At 41.6% G+C, this 12702-nt stretch overlaps 2 protein-coding genes across 3 annotated transcripts in view; both read left to right on the plus strand.

Moving 5' to 3' along the window:
- Positions 1-3434, plus strand: part of csnk1da (casein kinase 1, delta a) — a 21087-nt gene extending 17653 nt beyond the window's left edge. Inside the window, exon 9 of the mRNA XM_032537431.1 lies at positions 769-3434. Coding sequence (XP_032393322.1) covers positions 769-819 — 51 coding nt within the window. The 3' untranslated portion in view covers positions 820-3434. The remainder of the gene's footprint in view (positions 1-768) is intronic.
- Positions 3435-11000: 7566 nt separating this feature from the next.
- slc16a3a (solute carrier family 16 member 3a) overlaps positions 11001-12702 on the plus strand; it is a 19349-nt gene continuing 17647 nt past the window's right edge. Inside the window, exon 1 of one of the 2 annotated variants that reach the window (XM_032537703.1) lies at positions 11001-11255. The gene's annotated coding sequence lies outside the window, so the exon portion shown is untranslated. The remainder of the gene's footprint in view (positions 11256-12702) is intronic. The other variant, XM_032537702.1, reaches the window with a different exon arrangement.

Raw genomic sequence — 12702 nt, forward strand, 5'->3', positions numbered from 1 at the left:
TAGATAGATAGATAGATAGATATCTCTCTATATCTATCTCTGAGGTCGCACGCATCTGGAGCAACTATGGGTTAAGTGTCCCCTAAGTGTTGTTGCTCAGGGACACATTGGTTGATAATTTGCAGTGGGAATCGAACCCAGATCTCCCACACCAAAGGCGTGTGTCACTATATTCTGACTGTAGCACATGTGGCAGATAATAAACTCCTTTTTATGCTCCTATTGGCTTTTGCAAGTTTCCTCAAATGTTTTCAGAACTATTTTAGCCACTGTTCAGCTGTTAAATGAGTTTGTGACCACGCCTAGCCAAAACAAAGAAACCAGCCATCAGCTGGCGCAAACTTTTTTTCCTTTTTGTTTCTGAAAACATTTGGGGATGTATTTAGCGTACTTCACTCTTTCGAACAACACATTAAAAGTAGGCCTGCATGATCTTTTTTTTTTTTTTTTAAGCTTAGGATGGATATCACGATTCTCTGCCACGATTTATTTATTTTTTCTCACAAAGTGTAATGTTTATTGCACAGGTGAACCATGACAAAACAAATGTATTAACAAAGTTATTTAAAAATGAAATCGTTAACAGGGTGATTTTATTTTATAACAATAATCGTCCAGGCCTAGTAACTGACTCTCTCTGTCAAGTCCCACGTTTAGGACAGTGTTTCACAATCCAGCCTGTGGACCACTCCACAAAAACATACATTTGTATTTGGCATGGATGATGACGTCATCACTAATGACTTTGTGTCCGTCTGTCTCCTGCAGGCCCTGTCCCGGGTCACACCCAGTGGCCTTCAGTCCGCAGCTCCGCGGTGAAACCCTCCCATCCATCCGTGCACCATGTAGGCCTCAACGTGCTCCACCTGCAGCGAACACACACACACACACACACACACACACACACCTAAATATTACACACACAGGACTCCTAAATGACGGAAGACTACCAACTAATGCACCTGAGTTTGGCTGCGCTCTTGTTCACTTGACAGAGGAAAAGATGCACAACCAGCAGAGTGTGTGTGTGTTTGTGTGTGTGGGGGGGAGTGAGAGGTAGGCGGGTGGAGTACAGTTTGGTAGCAGCCACGGCTTCCCTTCTTCTCCAATGGAAGATGTGGAACCCCCCCTCTTACAGTTGATCAAGCCATGGATACACTTTCTTTTTAAACTTTGGTTTTTACTTTGTTTTGTTCTTTAGCATTACACCTTCTCTGACACCAGCTCCACCGATCAGACTTCACAAGGGCTGGAGAATGATTCTGTAAGCTGTTTAAAATAGCGTGTGGGACATTTTTGATTCTGACAGCAGGAAGACGTGATCCATCACAGCAGTGTTAAAGGCCACTGACTCCTTAAACCCCACAAGTCAACATTTTGTTTTATTTTTTCCAAGGTTTAAATGCAAAGGTAGGATAACCCCTTTGTTTTTAAGAATAGGACAAAAGGTATTTGAATGTTCTATTTTTTTTTTTTTTTTTTTTTTTGGGGGGGGTCCTCCTTGGGTGCATTGGAACCAGGATGTTGTAGTAAATCCAAAAACACACGGCACATTTTCTGTCATGCCTTCAGGTTGTGATGAGTGTGCTGCCTTGGAAAGCTGTGAATGAATCGATCTGTCCACATTGAATGGATGAGATGTTGTTTTTAAGCCGATAAATAGTGACGTGGTTTTGTGTGTGTTTGTGTGCTTCTGTCTTAGGGTTATACAAGCTCAAAGGGGTGGGGATAAACATGTTGAGGCGTCTTTACTTTTAGGGGTTTAACATCCTGACCTCACTCTGGACCACTTAACCCTCTGGCCATTTCCTACCTAGACCTCGTCAAACGCTCACGGTCTGCCTACCACTAATGTCATTTTTCCAATGGAATGCTACATCATTCTACTCGACAGTTTCAGCCAACCAGCACAGAGCAAACAAGGAGCTGATATAGCCACGTCCAAGACGGCATAACAGCTCCACAACGGAGGCATAATAGTGGTTATTTTACAGTCATTATTTTGGGGAAATGCATCCTGGTGAGCAAAACAAACGTCTCTTTAGTGCGTTCGGTCTTCTAGCCTCATTTCAAATCATCTAACATTGACTATGTGCCAATACAGCAGATTTTGCTACATGGTAACACAGCGTACAACTAAACTATGTCAACTCTACTGGAGCCAGTCTGTCCTTGACATATGACAACATTAAAGGCACACTCCACCAAGTTTACACATCAAGATCAGTTTTTTTGTCACAAAGAGAACTGCTCAGCCTGTGAAAATGGGTGTAGATTGTCATTTGTTGAGAAGACTATTGAGTTGCATCATGGGAAATCTAACATCCAGGGCTTTTGGGGATTGAGCTACACAATGGGGAAGGCGGGGGCATATATCTTATCTTTTGCCTTCCTTTTGACCTTTTTTTTTTTTTTTAATTTAGTCTGCAAGTCCCACAACTTTATGGGAGCACAATATGGGATGCCAAGTGTTCCTGATTCCACGCCTCTGACTTTTGATGTATCGTGAAATAAACAAAAACAGGTGGCATTAATGGAGCACAATAAGAGATACAACAGCCTAAAGGCTTAATGTAATAAGTACTGTTCACTTAAACCTTGATCAGCTGATCTTTCTGACCAACTCGGGACATCCCCTTGAGAAGGTCTGACGAGAGCTGTGAGAATCCAGGTAGAAAATGGACCGGTGTGCCTTAACATCGGCTAAATGGAAAGCGAGGAGGTTTTGGAGAGAGTGTTGTCTTAAAAGGGCCCAGCTCTACTGGAGCTACGAGCCCCAGTGACCTGTGTCCTTGCATCTGAGCGGTCGGCCGACCCGACCAATGAATCCTGCAGATTTGGAAGTAGGAAATCCTCGATGTGGTAGACTGGTTGCAAAGTATTGTAGGCTGTTTTTCTGTAGTTTGAGGGAGAAAGGGTTGTAGTGGTAATTTGTACATGTTTGTTATGTTGTGTATAGAATGTGCTTACTGTCGACCACGTCCACATGAGCCGCTGTATGGTTCCGGATAATAACGGAGGTGTATGGAGGGACTGGGAATGCCTCACTCTATTAGTTTAAAAAACATATATATAAATATATAAATACCTCACCTGGGGGCTTGAAAAACAAAAACAAAAAAAAGTGATGGATTGATATTGTTTGGCACACTGATGATGGCTATGATAGATGCAAGTACACTTTAAGGGATAATAGTTTTTTCTCAGTCTGTCATGTCTGCTTCTCTCAGTTCTTTATTTTTTTCACCTCCTGTCCGATGTTGCTTTTAACTGCAGTGGATATGGTCGCTCATGTCCCGCAAATGCATTCTTACTGTGGATTCATGGGAAAATCTTCTCTTTCCACTCCCACCTTAAGACTTTTGCTCCTCATTTGTAATGCCACTGTATTTGTGTATTTTAAAAGTGTAAATAAATTAATAAGTACTTGTAAATGTTGTTTTTTATTGAGTGGGCTGGCTGAAATTAAAAGCTGAGAAAATGAGATTTTTGCGGTGGGTTTGCATATTTCTTGTGTGATTTTAAATTGTTAGAAACCATCCTCTGGAGACCTTAAATGTTCATACCAGAAATAATGACATTGTCTGGTCCTACGGTCTACACGCATCATCTTTAGGCATAACATCTTTGTGAGTTGATATATTTTATCAGAGATATGTTATAAAAATGGTCCCCTAGTGACCAGATAAAGAATTGACTGCAGCTTTAAAGTGTTGCGTCACACACTAAACCACACTAAAGTCCTATTCACACAGGACTAGTATTACCTATGGACCTGCAGTAATTTGTAATAATTGCGGAGGTCACCCTCAACATTGAATGCGGGACAATGTCAGTAAATATGAGTAAAATACAGATGTCACTTATCCTGTATGAATGCACCGCACAAAACCTAAACAAGTGGGGATCGTTTCTAAATCACATGAGGTCCCCTTGTAATAAAAGTCCCATGCAAATAGGACTTAAAGGTCCCATGACGTGGTCTCTTTGGATGCTTTTATATAGACCCTAGTGGTCCCCTAATACTGTATCTGAAGTCTCTTTTATATAGACCCTAGTGGTCCCCTAATACTGTATCTGAAGTCTCTTTTATATAGACCTTAGTGGTCCCCTAGCACTGTATCTGAAGTCTCTTTATATAGACCTTAGTGGTCCCCTAATACTGTATCTGAAGTCTCTTTTATATAGACCCTAGTGGTCCCCTAATACTGTATCTGAAGTCTCTTTATATAGGCCTTAGTGGTCCCCTAATACTGTATCTGAAGTCTCTTTTATATAGACCCTAGTGGTCCCCTAATACTGTATCTGAAGTCTCTTTTATATAGACCCTAGTGGTCCCCTAATACTGTATCTGAAGTCTCTTTTATACAGACCTTAGTGGTCCTCTAATAGTGTATCTGAAGTCTCTTTATATAGACCTTAGTGGTCTAATACTGTACACCTATCTCCATTTCTAGCCACTGGGGGACCATAGGCACGCTGGAGGAACTCATAGTAGTGTTAAAAAACCTCATAAAGTAAAATCATGTTATGGGACCTTTTAAAAGACAGTTGAAAAATGTTATTAAACATGAACAACTCTCCATATCAAAAAGTTGGAGTGCTAAAACTCAAATGTGTGATGTCATCAAGTATAAATAGTTAATGAAAAAGATGTTCTAGATGATACAGAGCACCCAGGGCAATGTTTGGCGTATATGGAAACAATTTCTGTTTCACAACTGAGAGCACACTAGAATGGAATAAACTCAGACTCCCATTCATTTTCTGTGGCGCAGCTCCACACTTATCTGGTTTCTGGCTTTAAAGAAGAATAGCCGTTGGAATAATATTTAGGTGGTACTAATTTATCATCTAAGTTTTCACATATAGACCTCGCCTAGTGCAGCTTTAATTTCTTATACCAATCCATTACCATAGTGTTGGGGTGTCCAGTGGGAAAATACAAATACTTCCTTACAGACCACCACTGGGGGGTGCTGTGAGGCAACATGAGCACCTACTGCAGGACAGTTAGAAAACAGGTCATGCTTCTCCTCCCTGCAGGATGTGAAGAGATCCACCCTGAGAACTCTCAAACCATGTGAGAGGAAGGGTACAAAGCAAAGTGGGAAAAAAAAGAGTAAATTTCTGGTTTAAAAAAAAGAAGTTTTTAAATGGTTTATGGTGCTGGAAATCAAAAACAGTGTGTATTAAAAAAAAAAACATGTTTTCAGTAATGAAATGTGAGCATCTGGAGTATTATTCCTGGGGAGAAATGTCTGTGTAAGAGGGTCCTGGCGTGAGTTGAGTGTGTACATAAGAGAAAACCAACACACACACACAGTACTACAGAAGCCACACGCCTGCAGGTGCAGACAAATACAAACACATCACCAATGCTAATACACGTACATGGGAACTTAGGGTATGGGTGGAGTAGTCTATATCTACGACGTTCCACTTCCAGGATTGCTCCGGTGCAGCCGGAAATTCCCATAGACAGATCCCGTTGCTCTGGACGGAGACCAGGGAAGGATATCAGAAGCACTTTTCTGGTGATGGAAAGACTTTGGTGATGGGGAGGTTAAGAAAAAAATAAAAAAGTTATTTCTCATTTCTGCTTCTTCCGAATTCTACAATATTCTTTGATTTTTATTGTTTATACTGACACGCCTAATTCATATGCACATAACTGTAGAAAAACAAGGACGCAGTGTGGATAAAGTAAGAAAGTGATATTGCGGGGGGCTTAGTGTTTTGTGTCTGAACCCCAGCATTTGGTCAAAGTGGAGGACGCCTGCGTGGGACAAGCTGACTGTGATACAGGAAGACATGTCTGAGTCTCTGAATACTTAAAGCTGCACTAATCTAAGCTGTATATCTTGCAGCTCATTGTTCTCAGAAACCCCCCCCCCCCCCCCCCCCCCCCCCCCCCCCCGTACACTGTGGTGAAATGTAACTGAGAACATTTACTCACTATTGTAGGCCTACTTAAGTACTAATTTGAGGTACTTGTACTTTCCTCGAGTTTTTATTTTCATGCCACTTTCTACTTCTACTCCGCTACATTTCAGAGACAAATATTGTAATTTTTATTCCACTGCATTCATCTGACAGCTTTAGTTACTTTACAAATGCAGATTTTTGCACACAAAACACATGTAGTTTATAAAAATACAATGTTTTATTATTAACTACCCAACCTTTAGTCCAGCTGAAATAATAAAACATAAACTGTATGGATTGTTTCCAGTTTGTGAAATGTGAGGGTTTTTCTCCATTCGGTACTTTTACTTTTAATACTCTTAAGTACATTTTCCTGATGATACTTTTACTTAAGTAACATTTTCAATGCAGGACTTATACTTGTAACAGAGTATTATTTACAGTGTAGTATTAGTGCTTTTCCTTGAGAACTTCTTCCACCACTATATGCTGACAGTTACAGGAGTACTCAAGAGCAGCACAACTCTGGGTATGTGAAGGGGGGGGGGGGGGGGGGGGGGGGGGGGGGGGGGCATATATCTCCTGCTGATGTTATCAAGTTTGGGTTATGCAAAGATATTGCTGACATCATAACAGAGGCACCGCAAACAACGATGCAAACCCAAATCTTGTTTTGCAAGGTCGGTCTATCTCTCTGGGGAATAGGCTTGGCCCCTTTACCCTGTTTCCACTGACCTTTAAAAGGACAAGGTCCCTGAACACAACATCCAACAGCTACTAGGCTCCCTCAACCTCTAGAGACACACACATGATATTCATCACTGAACATAAGAAAGGTTTGGTGTTGTATGGCCGAACTGATCTTCTCGTCCCCTGACCCGTGACTTAGGAAGACCGGATGTTACCTAGGGTTTCTCCATTGTCTTACCACAACCAGGGCTGCATCTCATGTTGCTTAAATTGACTCCTCAACTCCTCCACCTGCCTCCCTTCCTCGCGTCTTAGTCCCTCCCACAGAGAAGGCACGGCAGCTGTATGGGTAGTGTTATCAACCTTTTTCAGCTGCACAGGTTCCAGGTTCTTGAGGCAGAAATACGAACTTTTGAGACGGCCTTCAAAATATCAAAATAAGGGACATGGGATGTACCCATGGTGTTTCTGGAAATTTCACCACACTGGCTACTTTTAAATGTTGCACATCAACATTAGTTCACTAGCCACATTGATGATGTCATGGTGTCATCAGGCTTATCTGAGTGTGGGATTGAAGACTATTGTTATGCTCTTGCAGTAGTTTTACCTGGACCCACAGTGACAGACACAAGAGACTGGAGCTAGTTGAAGACTGTTGTAATGCTAAACAGGGAATTCTAAAGGGGGCAGCAGCAGGGTCCGCTCACTCCCAAGTGAGTGTTCCCAGGGCACCCAGGCAGAAAACATTAAAAATTCTTAGAAATAGACATAGGCTTTATTTTACATGCTTTATTTATTGAGGGGAAATTAAATGTTTTCCCTCTGTGTTATTTACACACAGAACTGAAATACACACACATGCCCAGGGCCTATACATTTGCTAATGGAGAGATGTCAGAGTAAGGGGACCTGAACCGGTGAGTTACCGGTTCCCAAGCCAAGTCTCTACAGACTGAGCAACTGCCACCCGAAAATGACACATAGCAAATAGCCACAGGCCGGAATTGTACCTGCGGCTGCTGCGTAAGATGAGCCTTTGTACAGGAAGGGCGTGCCGGGACACGGGATCCACAGAGAGACAACAGGCAAGGCTGGACGTGACAGGACGGAGAAGGTGTGTATGGCAGGTCTGAGTCACAAAGGGGGAAAAAATTGGACCAGGTAGGTACATATACAGTGCCTTGCGAAAGTATTCGGCCCCCTTGAACTTTTCAACCTTTTGACACATTTCAGGCTTCAAACATAAAGATATAAGATTTTTATTTTTTGTGAAGAATCACGTTGGAACAAATCAAGTGGAACAAAATCTATTGGATATTTTAAACTTTTTTAGCAAATAAAAAACTGAAAAGTGGTGCGTGCAAAATGATTGGGCCCCTTTACTTTCAGTGCAGCAAACTCACTCCAGAAGTTCAGCGAGGATCTCTGAATGATCCGATGTTGTCCTAAATGACTGATGGTGATAAATAGAATCCACCTGTGTGTGATCAAGTCTCTGTATAAATGCACCTGCTCTGTGATAGTCTCAGGGTTCTGTTGAAAGCAGCAGAGAGCATCATGAAGACCAAGGAAAACACCAGGCAGGTCCGTAATACTGTTGTGGAGAAGTAAAGCCGGATTTGGATACAAAAAGATTTCCCAAGCTTTAAACATCCAAGGAGCACTGTGCAAGGATCATTTTGAAATGGAAGGAGTATCAGACACTGCAATATACCGAGACCTGGCCGTCCCTGTAAACTTTCAACTCCGACAAGGAGAAGACTGATCAGAGAGCAGCCAAGAGGCCCATGATCATCTGGATGAACTGCAGAACTCCAGCTGGGTGGGAGAGTCTGTCCATAGGACAACACACGTCGACACTGCACAAATCTGGCCTTCATGAAGAGTGGCAAGAAGAAAGCCATTTCTCAAAGATATCATAAAAAGTCTCGTAAGACAATGATCCCAAACATCAGCAAAATCTACAAGGAATGGTTCACAAATAAACGTATCCAGTGTTAGAATGGCCAAGTCAAAGTCCAGACCTGAATCCAATCGAGAATCTGTGGAAAGAACTGAAAACTGCTGTTCACAAACGCTCTCCATCCAACCTCACTGAGCTCCAGCTGTTTTGCAAGGAAGAATGGGCAAGAACTTCAGTCTCTCGATGTGCAAAACTGATAGAGCCATACCCCAAGCGACTTGCAGCTGTAATCGCAGCAAAAGGTGGTTCTACAAAGTATTAACGCAAGGGGGCCCCATCATTTTGCACGCACCACTTTTCAGTTTTTTATTTGCTAAAAAAGTTTAAAATATCCAATAGATTTCGTTACCCTTCACAATTGTGTCCCACTTGTTGGTGATTCTTCACAAATAATAAAATTTTTATACCTTTATGTTTGAAGCCTGAAATGTGTCAAAAGGTCGAAAAGTTCAAGGGGGCCGAATACTTTCGCAAGGCACTGTGTGTATAAAAAAACAAAACAGGGCAGAACTATGAGAATTCACTCGGGATGAGGCCAATATGTAACCACAGAAGGTTTCACAACAAACTAGTGAAGAGGAAGAACTGGTTTAGAAACACAGACACAAGTGATTTAAGTTATTCTGGCTGATTGGACCGCTGCTCAGGTCAAAGGTCATTCAGAGCTTTAATGGGAATTTATTAAGGCACAAATCTATTCTACCAATAATAAAGCTGTCATCTGTCGTGTCCTAGAAAGGTGCAACGAAGCTGCCAAGAGACTCGTGAAGATCTCAATCAATCACACCCACGCAGTCCTGGGAAGAGGTCCAATCAGGCAGATTAACTGACAACACGCGTGTGGTTGTTCAGGGCCCATCTGAGCTTTCATTTTCTCAGAGCCAGAGCAGGATACCCAGGGCTCGGTTTACACCGATCGCAATTTCTAGCCACTGGGGGACCATAGGCAGGCTGGGGGGGGGGACGCATATTAATGTTAAAATCATGAAGCGGCAATCAGAGGAAATGGACCGCAGGTGTGACGAGCAGCAGGTGTGAAGAGTGTGTGGAGAGCAGAATGTAGGTCGGACACGGCCAGACACACAGGACAGAGAGGAGAAACGAAAAAACAACAGGGAGAGCCTAACAACTAACCTATAAATTAACAGAAAACCCCTTATACAAACCATTTAACCCTTGTGTTGTCTTCCTGTCAACCATGAAAAAATAAAAAAATCGCTTTTCCCGAAATTTTTGTCACTTTTTCAATGTTATAAAGACTCAGTTTCTACCCACAGGCCATCTCTCTGATGAACAGCTGACTACTGACCCACAGTGTCAGGTTCAATTCTGGCCAATAACCCAGTAACACTGTCTCTACAGCACCTGTTTACTGGTTCCCCTATTTTCCATTTATTTAGTATTTTATCATCATTCTCATTCTCATATCTCACTTATTATCCATTATTTATTCATCATTCTCATTTCCTGTTTCAGAACTGTTCATAATGTTATACTGTTCATATTGTAATAATAACTTTAATTATCCCAGTACCCTTTGTTCCACATTTAAATAATTTTATTGGTCTCTTCATTGCACTCATCTCTCTACATTGTTTCTGTTTAGAGTGTATATATATTAGTATGCATATATTAGTGTGTCTATATAGTGTGTATATATTGTTTGTTGGTTGTTTGTTTTGAATGTGTAAGCACATTGTGAGCAACTAAGCTCCAAAGGAAAATTCCTCGTATGTGTCTTCATACCTGGTCAATAAAGCTGATTCTGATTCTGATCATGGGTGCTTTTTTTTTAATGTTTTTTCCAGTTATTTGATATTTCTAATTTGACATTTTCAGAACTCATTTTGAAGGCCTACTTTTTTGGGATTAAAAACCCAAGGACAACATGAGAGTTAAAAAAATTTGTTGGCATTTGCCCAGCAGGATGATTATTGATTGATGATTATGATTATCGAGTTGCATTATGGGGATTGTAGGTGTTTTTGGAAGCTGACCTTTTTTTCCATCTTCAGTTCATGAAAGAACAAAACTAATTCATAAAATTCATAAAATTAAAAAATACTAGTTAGCATACTGCAATTTTGAATTCAGTTTATTATGTGATAATGCATTTAAAAATAAAGGGTCAACCTACCTTTACGGTCTAATTAAAGACACCAACGTTGGCATACATCCCACCATTTTAAGCTAACTTGGCCTTATTGAACATCCAGAGACGGTTACAGAGTAGCTTTGACCACTACACTGTTAACAAAACAACTGGCCAGAAATAGCAGCGCGCGCCGTGTCCTCATTGGTCACTGCTGAATGACGCCTCTGACTTGGGAGGTGATGTTTATAGACCCGCCCTTCAGTAGCTACTATTGGCCAGGCGTCCATGCTTACGAAACCCCATTTGTATAGGTCCTATCCCCTGACCAATCAGCTATCCTAACCTTCCACTCGATGTCAAATGGCTAACCCCGGCCAGTCGACCACTATGGGTCTTGGCGTGGTCATAGTGGGATTCGTAATTTTGCGTCTGGGAAGCGTTAGGACCCAGCAGCGCGACGGCTTCTGCTGCTCCCTTCCCACTGTATGCTGATGGTCTGTGGACGTGCGGGCAGAAGCGCTGCTCCGGTGATGAAGCTGGACGAGGGACGGTCACAGCTCTCGGCTGCATCACCCGGTAAGAGAGTCAACCGTTTTTCACTGCGTCATCACGACTCATCACATTCAATCTCTTCGCTTATAGAAAATGTAAGTCAATATAATATCCTAGTAATAATAATAACTTTTATTTATATAGCGTATTTCAAGAAACCTGAGGACACTTTGAAGAATTACTGTGGCTAAGCTAAAGGAGGTTGTAGGCTGTGGTAAACAGGTGGTGTTTCAGGAGTTAAAAAAAAAAAAAAATGTCCAGGGATGTAGCATTTTAGGTATCTGCAGGGAGGATGTTCCGGAGGGATGGGGCCGGTATGCGTCCGTCACTCACAGCCACAGGGAGACACCTGTCAGGGACCCGTGACGTCCGTCTCCTCGCGTGGTTTTAAATTGACATTTTTGATTGATGTTTCCTCTTACGACGCCAGCCACTGGAGATGCTGTGTGGAGTGTCGTGGGAACAAGTCAGGACTGGCTGGTTAAAACTTAAAACCCTTTTATTTTGAAATGGCATAGGCCTAGCTCTATTCTCAGAGTAATTTACAAAAACAAATTCAGTAGACAAACATTTTCATTGGAAGGGCTTGATGGCACTAATGAGTGGTGTAAAGGAAACCGAACCTGACATTAGTATAACTATTGATAACTTGATAAATTAATAATAGCCTTTATTATAGCGGACCATTGAAGACGTGAAAGGGGTGAGAGAGAGAATGACATGCAGCAGATGAGCTATCCAGGCACCTGATAATAGGCTACTTTTAATTTGATTTGTTCATACAATGTGTGAACATGTTATCATATCTTTGCGTCTTTACTTGCCTTATGAAGTTCTTAAAACACTTGGTTAGCAAATTATTTACACATTCAGCAGAAACAGTCAAATTAATTTGGACTTGTCAATATTCTCTATCATTTTAGCTCTGTTTTGGTCTCTACCAAAGGAAATAGTCTCTTTAGCTGCTATATAATCCACTATGTTCACCAGCTAGTCTCTATCTGTCTGTCAGCTGGCTCTGAGTAGGTACACTGTCAGAAACAATGTGCAAAATGTGTACCTTAAGGGGTCCAACGGTTCATCACAGGGCCAGTATCCTCAAAGGTACACCTATTATACCTCTTAAAAGGTAAACTAATCTCTGAATTTTTCGATTTTTACCTTTTTTTTTTCCATGCATCTGTGTCTATGTGACTAATGTGGACAAAAAATCTTTCAGTATTGATTGATTATATATTACTCTGTAGGGTAAATGCCATCACTAACATTGGTTCTTTTGCCACTGACTCAGATTGTTATTAGATGTGTCTGACTACATCATGGGAATATATAGTGCCTGAGCCTCAGGCTACATCAACGCTACCACGTTTTAATTTAAAGGTCCCATGGCATCAAAATGTCAGTTAAAGAGTTTGTTTAGCATTAGTATGTGTCCTCCAGCCCACCTATGGTCCCCCAGTGGCTAGAAATG

Source organism: Etheostoma spectabile, chromosome 15 (genome assembly GCF_008692095.1).
Source record: "Etheostoma spectabile isolate EspeVRDwgs_2016 chromosome 15, UIUC_Espe_1.0, whole genome shotgun sequence".
Taxonomy (NCBI): domain Eukaryota; kingdom Metazoa; phylum Chordata; class Actinopteri; order Perciformes; family Percidae; genus Etheostoma; species Etheostoma spectabile.